The sequence below is a fragment of the Hypanus sabinus genome, chromosome 4 (genome assembly GCF_030144855.1).
Source record: "Hypanus sabinus isolate sHypSab1 chromosome 4, sHypSab1.hap1, whole genome shotgun sequence".
Taxonomy (NCBI): domain Eukaryota; kingdom Metazoa; phylum Chordata; class Chondrichthyes; order Myliobatiformes; family Dasyatidae; genus Hypanus; species Hypanus sabinus.
In genome coordinates this window covers 169,164,086-169,179,782 of record NC_082709.1, presented here as the reverse complement: position 1 = coordinate 169,179,782, position 15,697 = coordinate 169,164,086, and the positions used below count along the sequence as shown (strand labels likewise).

At 46.3% G+C, this 15,697-nt stretch overlaps 1 protein-coding gene across 2 annotated transcripts in view; it reads left to right on the top strand.

The window, feature by feature from the left end:
- Window positions 1–11,941: 11,941 nt before the first annotated feature.
- The window catches only part of LOC132392397 (protein FAM3B-like), a 44,715-nt gene continuing 40,959 nt past the window's right edge, over window positions 11,942–15,697 (top strand). For both annotated transcript variants that reach the window (XM_059966223.1, XM_059966222.1), the window contains exon 1: window positions 11,942–12,160. In XM_059966223.1, the coding sequence (XP_059822206.1) occupies window positions 12,130–12,160 (31 nt within the window). In that variant the 5' untranslated portion in view covers window positions 11,942–12,129. The remainder of the gene's footprint in view (window positions 12,161–15,697) is intronic.

Sequence of the window (15,697 nt, the reverse complement as noted above, 5' to 3'; positions counted from 1 at the left end):
GGATAGCCACAGCTGAGCAATCTGTGGCCATTGGACATCCAGTTTTGTATTTGAGCTGATACACTAAGTGTCTAATTGCCATCATCTGCACACCAGAGTCATGAAACCATTCCTCTCGGGGAAACCTCTACAGAGTTAGTAGACCACTTGCAAGACATAATGAGGCACAGTCACTGGAAAAATGTTGGACAACAATTGTTTCTATTAATGAAAAACAATGCATGACCTACAGCTTTGTGTATTTATGTGTTGTCATCAGCATGACATCACCGAGGCTTCTATCGAATTGGTCTTAAACACCCCTGACTCAGTCACCCGTGCGTGCACAGGTTGTCTTGGCCAGGTTTTCTGAATGTTGCCAGTGTCTCCCAGAGAACGGGAGATGAAATGTGTACGTTAATGATATCAGTGCAAGACCAAGCCCCCCCCGCCCCCGCACTCCAAATCCATCAATGTCCCAATGACCCTAAACCTACCTTCTTCCTAGTCGATTCGACAGTCCACCTCCACACAAGGAGCAATCCAGTGTCTAGTCAGATTATCAACCTGCTCGTCTGCGGGGAGTGTGAGGGAACCAGAGCATCCTGTTACAGGCAAACTCCACACAGACAGCCTGGGGGCTGGGATCAAACACAGATCACTAAAACAGAGTTCTTCCAGTGCTGCTGAGGTGGCATTCCAACCTGGATCACATCCAGCAGCTCTAATGCCCCCGAGTCTCCTCATCACGGCCTTCCCACCTTCAACCAATCATCTAACGTCCCCTCAGGCACCCTCACTCCAACCCTGTTGCGTCCTAACCACTTTCTCATTTTGATACCTTGCTCTGCTCCCCGTACTCTCTACCTCATTCTGCAGCCCTGGGGGGACAAAAATTCCAGCGTACAGTTCCGCTCGCTGTGAGTCCGGAGCCATTTGGACCCTCCAGGCCGAGGATGAATCCATCTCCGTCAACCTGTCTGAGGTGAACAAATTGTCTCTAGAGACCAAGGGTGACCGCCAGGAAGGGAGGCCAGGAGTAAAGACATCTGAACTGGGCCGATTCCTCTGCATGGGAGTACCATTGGGACGTGCCTGTGTCCATCTACTTGTATACATCAGTGTTCATGCAGCAGGGCCTGGTGTTCAGCTATCTTCAGTTCAAGCTTATTTTCATAGGCTTCCATAGCTTCCTTTGCAGTAGGCACAGTGCATTACAAAGACGTGTAAATTGGCATAAAATTAACATAAATTATGCATAACTTGACAAAATAAACTTAACATTTGTGCAAACAGAGGGAAAAGTAAAATTTAGCCCATCTGGACCCCCTTGCCACTGGCCAATGCCCAATTCTGCCAAACTCAAGCAGTAACTATCCTGTGTCAAAAGAACCCATGAGCAGGAATATCCGCTCCTCAGCTCCCAGTCTAATTACAAGATATTTGTAATTAAATGTTACATAAGCCTGCAATCTGCTAAAGTACCACACAATTCTGCTCAAGGTTAAATGCATTGCTGAGATATCATAGCTGCCAATCATCGCTTTTACCACAATAACATAACCATTTTCTCCTTTCGAAATTGAGGCCCACTATGCTCTGTTCACCAGTGATCATAATATGTGCATCTATGAAAGAAACCTGGATCGGAATGTATCTTCGCTCCGGTTATTCTGCTGTCAGGGTGAATGTTCGGGCAGCACAGTAGCGTAGTGGTTAGCACAACACTTTACAGCACCAGTGAACCAGGTTCAATTCCCGACACTGCCTGTAAGGAGCAAAAACGAGGAAATCTGCGGATGCTGGAAATTCAAACAACACCACACACAAAATGCTGGTGGAACACAGCAGGCCAGGCAGCATCTATAAGGAGAAGCATTGTCGACGTTTCGGGCCGAGACCCTTCATCAGGACTGCCTGTAAGGAGTTTATATGTTCTCCCCATGATCGTGTGTTTCCTCCCACAGTCCAAAGGTGTACTGGTTGGTAGGTTAATTAATCATTTGAAATTGTCCCATGATAAGGCTAGTGTTAAATCAGGGGATTGCTGGTCAGCACAGCAAATAAATAAAGTGAAATGGACAATAAACGTATTTCCCAGGACCTTACCCATGAGAATTTCTTCAATCCACGATATTTTTCAATTGCACTTTTTCCCTTTATCCCTTAATGTACAGCTAATGTTATACTGTCAAAGTTAAATGTTCAAGTTTCTTTTAAAATTTCCTTTTTAAAAATTATTATGTGGATCTGGGGGTTGATTGCAACAGCAGTATTTATTGCCCATCGCTCGGTGCTCTTGAGAAGGTGGTAATGCCTTGAACCAGTGGGATCCTTGTGCTGGGTGGACAGTTTTCAGGGTTTAAACCCAGCAGCCATGACAGACAAGAGAAAATCTGCAGATGCTGGAAATCCGAGCAACACACACAAAATGCTGAGGGAACTCAGCAGGCCAGGCAGCATCTATGGAAAAGAGTAAACAGTCGACATTTCAGGCCAAGACCCTTCAGCAGGGTCTCAGCTCAAAATGTCGACTGTACTCTTTTCCAATCATGATGGAACTGTGATATACCCATGTCAGAATGGTGCGTCCTGAAGTAGTGCTCTTCCCATCTACTTGCTATCGTTGTCCTTATTGGTAGTCCTGAGTTCAGGAGCTCCTGTTGGGATTGGTGTTTGTTTATTAGTGTCACATGTACCACAATACACGTGAGAAGAAATTGCCTTGCTTATGGTTCATACAGATTAAATCATTACACATCATTCAACTACAAAATGGTAAAACAATGCAGAATAAAAGTACAGAGAAAAGTTACAAGGATGTCGCCAGGACTAGAGGATCTGTGTTACAGAGGAAGGGTGAATAGGTTCGGACTTTATTCCTTGGAGTGTAGGAGAGTGAAGGGATATTTGATAAAGGTATATACAAAATTATGAGGGCTTGTAACACATCGAGCGCCCAGCAGGTGGCGCTAACACCCCGAAGAGCAATGATGCCACCGGTCTTCAACCCCAGTCACTGGGAGGAGTCTCTATTGGAATTGAGACACACCTGAGATTGATTGAGAGGAGTTTGAAGCTGAGGGCTGTGTCTATCAGTTGCTCGGTCTTGATACACTCTGCTTGTTAACTTGTTAGAATAAATTGCCGGATTCCCTGTGGATTTATTTACCCGTGTCAGTGCTGGGATCTCGCCTATGGAGACACCCTTTTATTTTGTGGACTGACTTACCCAATTTCCTCCTGAAGCCCTGGATCTTGTGAGAAGATCTTGGATCTTCTGAAGCTTTTTGTTATATTCCCTGTGAACTCTTAGTTTGCCTATGTATTTTAGTTGGAATCTGAACAAGCAATTCGTTGTACTGAGTGCCTCTGACTATTGAAGTAAAGTTTGAAGTCATTCGACCAACACTGTCGTCACTTCTGTTTGTCATTGTGCTCAGATCCACCAGCATCGCTTACAGCAAGACTGAACCACAACCTGATTGTAGCAGACAATGAGAGCTTTTGAGTGGCAGCCAACAACCGGGGGACTCTCCTGGGCTCACAACGAGCAAATACAGCAGCTCACAGGAGTCCTTGTACAGGTGGCAGAGGCTGTCAGAGATCTGAGAGCCCAACCACCTCCGATACCCCAGCTCCAGCTACTGCAACACTTCCAACCCCAACAGACCCCATGAGTGACGTGCTGAGGCAACCAGCTCATCAGTCACCGGCTCCAGAGAGGCCTATCGTGGCTTTTTGACTTATTTTTGAGCTGTGCCAGGTCTTCAACGAGAAGCAGCATGGTGGTTGACAGATCTGAGATGGGGTCCCATTCTGTGGCAGCCTACACCATTTAATTTAGCACTCTGGGAACCGAGAGCTGTTGGAATGGTGAGGCCCCTCTCACAGCTCTTTATAATGGACTGTCTGAGCATCCATGACTGGGGGGATTTGCCTGCACCAAGGTATACCTGAGAAGCAGAGAGCGCGGGCTGGGGAACCGGCCATCTTGCCCCCAGCTCGGCCCGTTCAAACTGCAGAGGAACCAATGTAGCTGGGCCGGTCCCACCTTTCCTGAGAGGAACAGGAATAAAGGAGACTTGAGGGTATTTGTGATGGCACTGGGCACTTCTGCAAGCAGTGTCCAGAATTTCAGGGAAAGGCCAGGGCTTCCCGGAGCAGGGAGCGACTCTGGCGAGCGGGTCGGTGAAAACATCTAGATCCCCAGCACGTCTACAGTTGGGTACAGTGCTGATCTGGATCAGGCTCCAAGCACTGGTGGGTGAAGTGCAGAGGTGACCCTAATAGACCTCAGTCAGGAAAGTCATCAGAACCTGCCCATTAAAATAAGCCCTCTCCCTCAACCACTCTCTGTCCAAACCTTGGGTGGGCACCCTCTGGGGTCAGGAACGCTCGAGCACAAGACCAGACCTGTGAAAATGTTGATAGGAAATCACTCTGAACTGATCTCATAGTAGACACTCCGAAAGACTCCCGAGCTTTCGGTTAACCGTGTCTTCGTGCTCATGGTCCAGTTTGCCTTGTCAGAGGGAAGGCTGCTTTCATGGGTTCAGGCTGTATCCCTCCAGGCCCTACTATTGGGAGCACCAGAAAAGGGGAAGATTCAGCGACTGGATTGGACACACACAGGTCAGATCTTGGGGAAGTCTGAAAAGACCAAGGTACCAGAACCATATCTGGATTTGGCAGAAGTTTTATCCAAAGCTAAGGCCTCATCACTGCCTTCACACAATTGTTCCATTAACTTGCTGCCTGGAGCCATGCCAGGAGAGGTCAGTTGTGTGCACTCTCCATTCCTGAGATTAGGGCAATGGAGGAGGACATTACTCAATGATCTCATTCACCCCTCAACCTCACCAGCCTCTGCAGGTTTTTTTTGTTTCTATGAAGGACACCAAGCTGAGACACCAAGAAGGACACCTCCCTGTATCAATTACAGGGAGCTAAACAGGGTCACTATTAAGAACAAGTATCCCCTCCTGCTCACATCAACTGCATTGACCTGTTCAGAGGAGCCTTGGTCCTCACCAAACATCTGTAATGCCTACCACTTAGTTTGTCTAAGGGAAGGGGATGAATGGAAAACTCCGAGCAGGCGCTATGGATACCTAACAATGCCCTTTGGGTTGTCCAACTGCTCAGCTGTTTACCAGGCCTTTGTGAACGATGTTCTTTGTGACATGTATATGTGACATATACAGTCAGACTTTGTACACCTTGATGACATCTGAGTTTTCTCTAGGACCTTTCAGGAGCACCTTCTTCGTGCCCAGGAAGGTCTGAGTGATTCTGATGGAAATCTCAAATGAAGGACGAGTCCAAAATGCGAGGAGATGCTACTCAGGCCAGTAGCCCGCCCAATCCACTAGGTACTGGATTCCCTGGTCCACCTGGCATGAGTTAAGCAGCCAAACTGTGTTGACTGGACAGCCTGCAAGAAAATAGGAGGGCGGAGGCAAGGAAACAGGAGGAGAGGTAAAACTGGTTTAAACAGGGAGATGTGAAAACCAGCTCACCCGGAGTGACCCCGGCAGGGCCAGGTGATAGGCGACTGGGTTAGCCCGTCTTACTATCTCGATAGGTCTATCATAGTAGGGCGAGAGCTTCCTGGAGTCTGTGGTGGTGGGGGGGGGGGGGGGGACAAATGCCGCGTAGACAACCACACCTGCTGTCCAGGTGGGAAGGAAGGAGCCGGTCTGCGTCTCCAGTCAGCCTGCCACTGAGGCACTTGTGAGTGCTACGTGGGCTTTTCCCCAGGCCCTCCTTCACCTTGCCACGGCTGCCCTGGCTACAGTCTCAGAGAAAATGGAGGAAGAAAGGCACAGTGGGCTTCAAAGGTTGACATCCCCTTTGATGCGTTGACCAGTTGATTGTGGGCCACTTCTGCCCATATCAGCTTCGAGCTCTAAGGCATAACAGCACAGGTACTACTCCAGCTCCTGACTGACCCTCTGGACTGAGGATTGGAACCCGAGGACAAACTCACAGAGGTGTTAAACAGTGAGCAAGAGGCCTTCCAAAACTTGCGGGTAAACTGCGGGTCACAGTGTGACACCATGTCCTCCAGAATCCCATGATGCCGCACCACCTCTGTCATCACCAAGCCTGCAGTCTCGAGTCGCACACCTTCGGTAAAACAGTTAACCACAACTAAGATGACTGTGATGAACTCCAGAGACACTCGGGACCAAGGACGCTGGGGGATGGGCATGGGTGCAGGAAGCCAGGTGGAGATTGTGTGGGGGTCTTCTGGGTGGAACATACTGCAAGCCCCAACATCCTCCTTCACCTGAGGCCACCGGAAGTGATGTCCAATGAACTCTACCGTCCTCTGAACTCTGGGGTGCCCCACCATAGGTGAGTTATGCCCCCACTTCAGCACCACAGGGGCAACAGTAGCTGGAACATAGAGGCACCCTGGCGGGCCCCCGCCTGAGTTAGGATCCACTGGTTGGGCCTGCCAGATCGAGTCCTCCAACTGAAACTGAACAGCCATACTTTTCCAGCCTGATGTCGGCAGCAGAGGGGGGGGGGGGGGGGGGGGAGTGTTGTAACACCGCGAGTGCCCAGCAGGTGGCGCTGACACCTCCAAGTGCAATGGTGTTACCTGTCTGGGTGGGGATATTCACCTCAATCACTGGGAGGAGTCTCTATTGGACTTGAAACACACCTGAGACTGATTGAGAGTTGTTTAAGGGTGATGGCTGCACCTACCAATTGCTCAGTCTTGATACTCACTCTGCTTGTTGGAGTCAACTGCTAGAGTTTGTCACTCTCTGTGGATTTATTTACCTGTGTCAGTGCTGTGAAAAGACTTACCTGGGATCTAGCCCCCTTTGTTTTGTGGACTGACTTGCCTGATTTCCTCCTGAGGCCTTGGATTTTGTGAGAAGATCTTGGATCTTCTGAAGCCTCTGTGAACCCTTAAGTTGCCTGCATATTTTAGCTGGAATTTGAACAGTGAATGTGGCAAGACAATTGTGCTGAGTGCACCTGACTGTTGAAAATTGAAAATGTTAAAATTTGAAGTAATTTCACCACCGTGCCAACTCTGTCTGCAATTGTGCTCAGACTCACCTGCATCTGTTACAGGGGTATATAGATAGGGTAAATACAAGCAAGCCTTTTTAACAGATTACCACACACAAAATTTTGGAGAAACTCAGCAGCCAGGCAGCAGCTATGGAAAAGAGTACAGTCAAACCTTTGTACCTACTGAAGGGTCTCGGCCTGAAATGTCGAATGACTAGTTTACTACTCCACTGGAAAATGGTTACAAGTCAGCCATGGGGGCATGGGGCCTGAACAATACCAAGTTCCAATGAGGGAAAGGCAGGAGATTCCTTCAAGTGTGGAGCTGCTGAGTAACTGTATCAACCAGAAAGTGCAACAAATGTTGGCCTTGTTTTGAGGAATCTCAGGTTTTTGAACTCCAGGTAATATTAACAATGGGGCTCCCAATGTAGAGATTCTCCTGTATGTCACCTGTTGGAGAATGAGGGACCGTTTTGTAGAGTACCTTCACTCCAGGATCTCCCAGTGACCACACATTTTAATTCTACTTTCCATTTCCATTCTGACATGTCAGTCCACGTCCTCCTCCGCTGCCACAGCGAGGTCACTCTGCAGCTGGAGAAGCATCATCTCATATCCCATCTGGAAAGCCTCCAATGTGATGACATGAGCATTGATCTCTCTAACTTCTGGGAATTTCTCCACCTCCCCCCCCGTCTCTTTTTCCATTGCCCATGCCGGCTCCTATCTCACCCCTTCTCTTCTCCTCACCTGCCCACACCACTCTTCTGTTCCTCTCCCCCTTCCCTTTCTCCTGTGATCCACTCTCCTCTTTTTTCTTCTTTGTTGCTTTCCCCTAAGACCATAAGACATAGGAATAGAGTCAGGCCATTCAGCCCATCGAGTTTACTCTGCCATTTCAACATACTTCCCCTCCCCCACGTTCTTATTCTGGTTTCTTCAGCCTTCCTTTCTGCTCCTGCTGAAGGTTCTCCCTGGAAATGTTGACTGTATATTCCTCTCCATAGATGCTGCCTGGTCTGCTGAGTGCCTTCAGCATTTTGTGTGTAATTACTTACAGATATATTTTTGCAGAGAAAAAATGTAGTTACCCAAAACCGTTCCATTCAATATAAAATTGGAACAGTGAACTCAGGAATTCAGATTAAAAGCAGACGATTATTTGGTAAGGGAAAGCACCCCCCCCCCCCCGATGTCTTATTGAAATGTTTTAAGAATGCACAGAAAACGTTTACATGTTGTCCCTGATTTACTAATGCCCAATTTATCAACGGCCCTACATATGAACATACTCCTGTAATTTTACTAATTTTACCAGTGTGATGTGCACTCACAAAAGAATTCCTGTGCAGGCTAAAACTAGGTTCCTCTCTCTTTAACCTCTTTTATCAATTGTTCTTTCATTGAACTGTGGTGGTTTTGAGTGATTTTTGAGCTTTTTCTAACTATGGAGAACAATAATGGGCAACTCGCTCATTAACCAGGGATGGCCTCTATGTTGTTTAAGATGCTTTCCCAGAAAAGGAAAATGGGTGTGTAGGGAGCTATAGATTTAACTACACTCAGTGATTACTTTATGAATGCACCCGTACATCTGCTTGCTAATGCAAATATCTAATTGGTCAATCATCCGTCAGGAAGTCAATGTATAAAATCATGCAGACAGGGTCAACTGTTGTTGTTCATACAAACCATCAGAATGGGGAAGAAATGTGATCCGAGTGACTGACTGTGGTTGCCTGGCGGGTGGATTTGAGTATCGCAGAAACCGCTGATCTACGCTTTTCACACACAGCAGTCTCCAGTTTACAGAGAACGGTGCGAGAAACTAAAGAAAACTTCCAGTGAGCGGCCAATCTGTGCGTGAAAACCCCTTGGATTGAGAAAGGTCAGAGGAGAATGGCCAGACTGGTTAAAGTTATGGGAAGACAGTAACTCAAACAACCACGTGTTGCATTCAAGAGCATTTCTGAACACACAACACATCGAATCTTGAAGTGGATGGACTACGGCAATGAAAGAGCACACCAGGTTCCGCTCCCATACCTAATAAAGTGGTCACTGAGTGTAGTCGTGACTCAGAGCAGGAATTCACCTTCTGTTGTATGCACTGAATGTGAATCATGAGAATGGATCCATTCCTGCTGTCAGCTCATACCTTGCCAATAATTAACACAATACTCCGATAGCGAGACCATGTTCTTCCGTTCTGAAGAAGGGCATACTTTTCCAAATGTGGCAGCTAGGAAAGCTCCTCAAACATTGTATAAGGTCATTAGATGTAGGAGCAGAAGAAGGCCATTTGGCCTATCGAGTCTGTTCTGCCATTCAATCATGGGCTGATCCAATTCTTCCAGTCATCCCCATTCCCTTGCTATCACCTCATACCCTTTTCATGCCCTGGCTAATCAAGAACCTATCTCTCTCTGTCTTAAATACACCCAATGACGGCCTCTACTGATGCTCTCCATAGATGCTACCTGGTCTGCTCAGTTCCTCCAGCATTTTGTGTGTGTTGGATTAACTGCACTCAGTTTTGAACACTGAGGTTTATGAAGCATAAACTGACATTGGAGGATTAGAGGGGTAAAATATAGGGAGAGGTTCAACACACGTGGGTTGGCATTCTCTATTTTGGGTGATTTAAAGACATCCTTTTGGAGGTATCAAACAAATGTAAATCTGTGAGTCCACTGGAAGCTGAAGACACCTGTCCTGGGGTTGGAGGACTTTACGTGTGTGGGTGAGTGGGTGGGAAGGAGGAATGGGGCTTGTTTTGATATGTTGCTTAATGTGTTTTGGTTTAGTTGTGTTCTGTGATCCTGCTGAGCATTGTGGACATGTTATGTTGGCATCAGAATGCATGGTAACACTGGCAAGCTGCCACCAGCACATCTGGGGTGCGTTACTTGTTAAGGCAAATAACTGTAGGTTTTAATGTATCGGTGATAATTGAATCTGAATCTGAAGAATGTTATTTGGTAAATTCGTAGAATTAGCCTCCACTGACCAAGACCAGATATGCCACAAAAGGGCTTCACTACAGTATCCTGACAAACTGTAAACCATAATTTAATCTCTAGTCAGCCACAGTGTACTCAGATTTACATGGCCAGGTCCTAAAGGTTTGTCTACCTTCATTCTTTTAAGGCATACAGCCCTCCCTCCCCCTCCACTGTAATGCAGTTCATTCCTAAAACTGCCCCATTTATGTTTCCTGGTTCCAAAGTCTTCAGCTCTTTCTGCAGGGTGAAAAAAAGATGAGAAATGTTCATTAAAGATCTTGCCCATATAAGGGTCACTAGCGAACTTGAGTGCAGGAATCACAGAGGCTTCAGCAACTCCAACAAAAGATTTATCACAGAAATTAACCAGCAAAACTAACAAGAGCTCAGGCAAACTGTACAGCGTCCTGAAGAATTGAAATCACTCACGGTGCACAGGAGAACTCGGTCTGAGTTTCACAGGACAAGGAACCACATACTAACTGATAAAATCTTTTCTTTTCCTTTTAAAAAGACCCCTGGTTGGGAGAATCTGTTGCTCCACACCAGCATGTTCTCTTTGATCTTTGAGGTGCCATTGTCTCTCTCTAGTTACTCTTTTTCCTTTAACATGCCGATAAAATTTCTGGATTTTCCCTGATCTTCTCTTCCTGCTTTTGCCCTCCTGATTTCCTTCTTGAGGACACCTCTACATCATTTATACTCCTCCAGGGATTTACTTAATTCCAGATGCCTGTAGGTGACCCATGCCTGCTTCTTATTCCGAGACAGGACCTCAATAGCCCTCATCATCCAGGTTTCCTTACCTTTGCCAGCCTGCCCTTCACTAACAGAAACATGCAGACCTTGAGCTCTCACTACCTCACCTTTTGAACCCTCCCACTGCAATTCCTCTGCCTACAAACTATCTATTCCTAACAGCCTTTGCAAGCTGTAGTCTCATACCGTCAAAATTTGCCTTGCCCCAATTTAGACCTTGAACACGTGGACCGGTCGTGTCCCTTTCCATAACTACTTGCAGGTTCGGTATTGTCATTTAAAGTAAAATTGGATAGGCATATGGACAGGAAAGGAATGGAGGGTTATGGGCTGAGTGCAAGTCGGTGGGACTAGGTGAGAGTCATGGACTAGAAGGGCCAAGATGGCCTGCTTCCGTGCTGTAATTGTTATATGGTTATACTGTAAGACCATAAGCCAGGAACAGAATTAGACCAGATGTCTCACCGAGTCTGCGCCACCATTTGATCACGTCTGATTTATTATCCTCCTCAAACAAATTTTCTTGCCTTCTGCCCATAACCTTCGACACCCTTACAAATCCAAAACCTATCTGCTTTGACTTCAAATATACCCACTGAACAATTTACAGAGATATGGGGCAAGTGTTACATATGGGACCAACTAGCTAGGGTTCTTGGTAAGTATGGATAAGATAGGCTGAAGGACCTGTTTTTCTGCTGTGGATCTCTGTTATAACTCCCAGACTTCAATGACGTTTACAAGGAAGTAAGAATCTTCTAGAAAACTCAGCGGTGTATGAGTGGAGAGGAGGAACTGTGGATGTTTCAGGACGCGAACCTGCATCAGACTTAGAGTTCTGGTGGTAGAACACCACAGCATGAAAACAGGCCCTTTGGCCCATCTTTGACAACAGCATTGCCCTGCTAGTTCACCTGGTTGCCCTCCAAGCCCCTCACCTCCATGTACCCTCTTAAATGCTGCAATTGTACCTGCCCCTACCACTCCCTCTGGCAGCTCATTGACTATCCTCGGTGTACGAAATTACCTCAGAGATCTCTTTCCTCCTATCCTGTGGAAGGAGTCTCCTCAGCCCATTAGCTACGCCCTTACCCTGATCATTCCACCACCCGGTTAAATTGTTCATAGCTTAAATTACTGCTCGGGTTCTCATCGACGGGGCATTCTCCTGCACCAGGGAGGCAGTTACCCTGCCCCGCCCCGCCCCTCTTTGGCGCCTAGCAAGAAACGAAAACTGCCTGCGGGAGCCCAGAGGCAGCCGCAGCTCGGCGAGGAGTCGTCTTCGATCCCCGACCTCCCTTTGGAGAGACCGAAGCCCGCGGCTCGGCGGCGGCTGAGCGCGGAAATGAAGTCGATGCCGCGAGTTCTAGTGAGTGGTAAGTCGCAAATCGCCCCGCTGTCTCCTCAGCAACTTCTGGTCACCTCTACCCGGACCATTTTACAACTCTCGGCAGTCCCCTCTCGTTTGCTGCCGTGCATACTGACGGAGCAAGGACGTTGCCATCTCCCCCCTTGCGTTGCCTCGGTTGTTTAATTGCCAAGGCTCCCCCACAGAGTGAATGTGTGCGGAGGATTGGGGATTGTGGTGCACTGGCACGCTGTAAAACTTCCCGTGTCCACACATTGCAATCTGACCAAAGGCATCCAGCAACCTTTGTGCGGGTATCTCTCTTCATTTTAAAAATTACTCAGACATGCAAATACTCAGGTGGAGATCATTCGGCCCACCATGAGTGTAAGGCCCCGGAGAGCAACTTCCATTGCCCTCCAGCGTGTCGCGGAATCGCTGTTCTCCCAGCAGTTGAATCATTTGTAGCCCATCGTCCCATGTATTGTCCCCGGTTTCTACCACTCACCTACACACTAAAGGGCAATTAGTTAGCCTACTATCCTGCAGGTGTCTGGAATTTGAGAGGAAACCAGACTCCTGGAGTCATAGGGAGAATGTATGAACTGCACACACACAGGTAGTGAAGCTTTATGAGGCATTGTCCCCAGTATTTTCAGCAGCTTTGGGCTCCTTTTCTTAGAAAGGGATTTGCTTTTATTGGAGAGGATTCAGAAGATCACAAGAATGATCCTGAGAACAAAAGGGTCAATGTATATGAGGAGCTTTTGATAGTTTTGGGTTTGAAACTCAACTGCAGTTTAGCAGAATGAGTGGTGATATCATTAAAGCCTCTAGAACATTGAAAGGCCTAGATAGAGTGGACTTGGACAGGATCTTTCCAATGGTGGAGTCATCTAGGGCCAGGTGGCACAGCCACAGAACATAAGGACATCCTTTTAGAACAGAAATGAAGAGGAATTTCTTTAGCCAAAGGATGAGAACCTGTGGAATTCATTGCCAAGTTGGTGGTAGAGGCCAAGTATTGGGTGTATATAAAATGGAGGTTTCTTGATTAGTATAAGCATCAAAAGTTTTGGGAAGAAAGCAGGAGAATGGGTTGAAGTGAAAATACTGTTGATCAGCATGATTGAATGGTAAAGCAGGGCTGAATAGCCACAAGACATAGGCCAATCTATTATTGTTACATGTACTGAGATAAAGGAAAAAAGTTCTGTAGGAATTGGGTCCCTGTGTTTGTCCGTGGTTTCCGTATGGGGAAAACCTGGATTGACCTCTTTGGTACACAGTTCTCTGCATACTTTCTGATAACATCTGTATTCAAAGACAAAGATTGGCTGTATTTATCACAATCATCAAAACATGTAATAAAATGTGCCGATTTTGTATCAACATCCAACAAAGTCTGGGATTATACTGCAGGCAGCCTGCAAACGTCACCACACTTCCGGTGCCAACATAGCATGACTCCAATTTACTAACTCTATCCTGTACATCCCTGGAACATGGGGAGAAACTAGAGCATCTGGAGAAAATGCACACGGTCACAGGGAGAAGGTATAAACTCCTTACAGGAGCAGTGTGAATCAAACCCCGATCTTACAGCTGGTGCTGTGAAACGTTGCATTAACAGCTGTGTTACAGAATGAAGTTCTGGTAAGTCTGGTGCCAATGAAGTTAGGATTGAACATAGATCATCACAATTGTGGAGAACCAGCCATACCATTATGCTGGCCTGTAGAAAAGTGCCTACATATATAGCCTAAAGTAATCACAGAACAATTTAAAATGACCAATTATCTGTTCAGATTTACAGTGCCTATAAAAACCAATCACTGCACCCCTCCCAGAAGTTTTCATGTTTTATTGTTTTACAACATTGAATCTCAGTGGATTTAATTTGGCTTTATTAGCACTGATCAACAGTAAAAGACTCTTTTATGTCAAAGTGAAAATGGCTATCTCCAAACTGATCTAATTTAATTACAAATATAACACACATAATAATTGATAATTATTCATCCCCTTTACTATGGCACACCAAATCATCACTGGTGCAGGCAGTTGGTTATCACATTATTACACATCATTACATCATTAATTAATTAATCAAGTCATATCATTAGTTAAATGGAGATCACCTGTGTGTAGTCAAGGTGTTTCAATTGATTGTGGTAGAACACACTAAAAATACACCTGTATCTGGAAGGTCCAACTGCTGGTGAGTCAGTATCCTGACAAAAACTACACCATGAAGGCAAAAGAACAATCCAGGCAACTCTGTGAAAAGGTTATTGAAAAACACACGCCAGGAGATGGATACAAGAAAAGTTCCAGGTCACTGAATATTCCAGGTCAATCATCAGGAAATGGAAAGAATATGACACAGCTGTAAATCCGCCTCGAGCAGGCTGTCCTCAAAAACTGAGTGACCGTGCAAGAAGGGGACTAGTGAGGGAGGCCACCAAGAGACCTGTGACAACTCTGGAGGAGTTACAAGCTTCAGAGGCTGAGATGGGAGAGACTGCGTGTACAACTGTAGCCCAGGTGTTTCACATGTTGCAGCTTTATGAAAAGGTGGCAAAGAGATAGTCACTGTTGGGGAAAAAAATACAAATAAAATTCAGATAGAGTTTGCCAGAAGGGAGTTAGCTGGAAGAAGGTTCAATGATCTGATGAAACCAAAATTGAGCTTTTTGGCCATTAGCCTAAATGCTACGTTTGGTGTAAGCCAAACAGTGCACATCATCAAAAACACGCTGTGCGGATGCTTCACTGCAGCAGGCCCTGGCAGGCTTGTGAAGGTAGAGGGTAAAATGAATGCAGCAAAATACAGGGGAATCTTGGAGGAAAACCTGATGCGGTCTGTGAGAGAACTGCGACTTAGGAGATTTGTTTTCCAGCAAGACAATGAGCCCAAGCATAAAGCTAAAACACAGGAATGGCTTAAAATAACAAAGTTAATGTCCTGGAGTGGTCAAGTCAGAGTCCAGACCTCAATCCAATTGAGAATTTGTGTCTGGGCTGTTCACTTAGTATCCCCATGCAATCTAACAGCTTCAGCTTTGTAAAGAAGAATGGGGAAAAATTGCAGTGTCCAGATGTGCAAAGCTGATAGAGACTGACCCACACAGACTCAAGGCTGTAATTGCTGTCAAAGGTGCATCTACTAAATACTGGCTTGAAGCAGATAAAGACTTCAAGTTCCAGATTTGTAGAAATCTGTTTTCCACTTTGACACAAAAGAGTCTTCTCTGTTGATCAGTATCAAAAAGCCAAATTGAATCCACTGTGATTCAATGTTGTAAAACAATAAAACATGGAAACTTCCAAGGAGAGTGAATACATTCTACAGGTACTGTATGTATATATTCAGCACAGTACCACAGTGGTTAGCACAATGATTTGCAGTACAGGCGACACAGGTTCAATTCCCACCGCTGTCTATAAGGAGTTTATATGTGACCCCCCCAGGTGTTCCACTGTCCAAAGGAATACCGGTTGGTAGTGTTACGAACCCCGTAACTGGGTCACTTACCAGCAAAGATAGAGAGGTCCGTTGAAG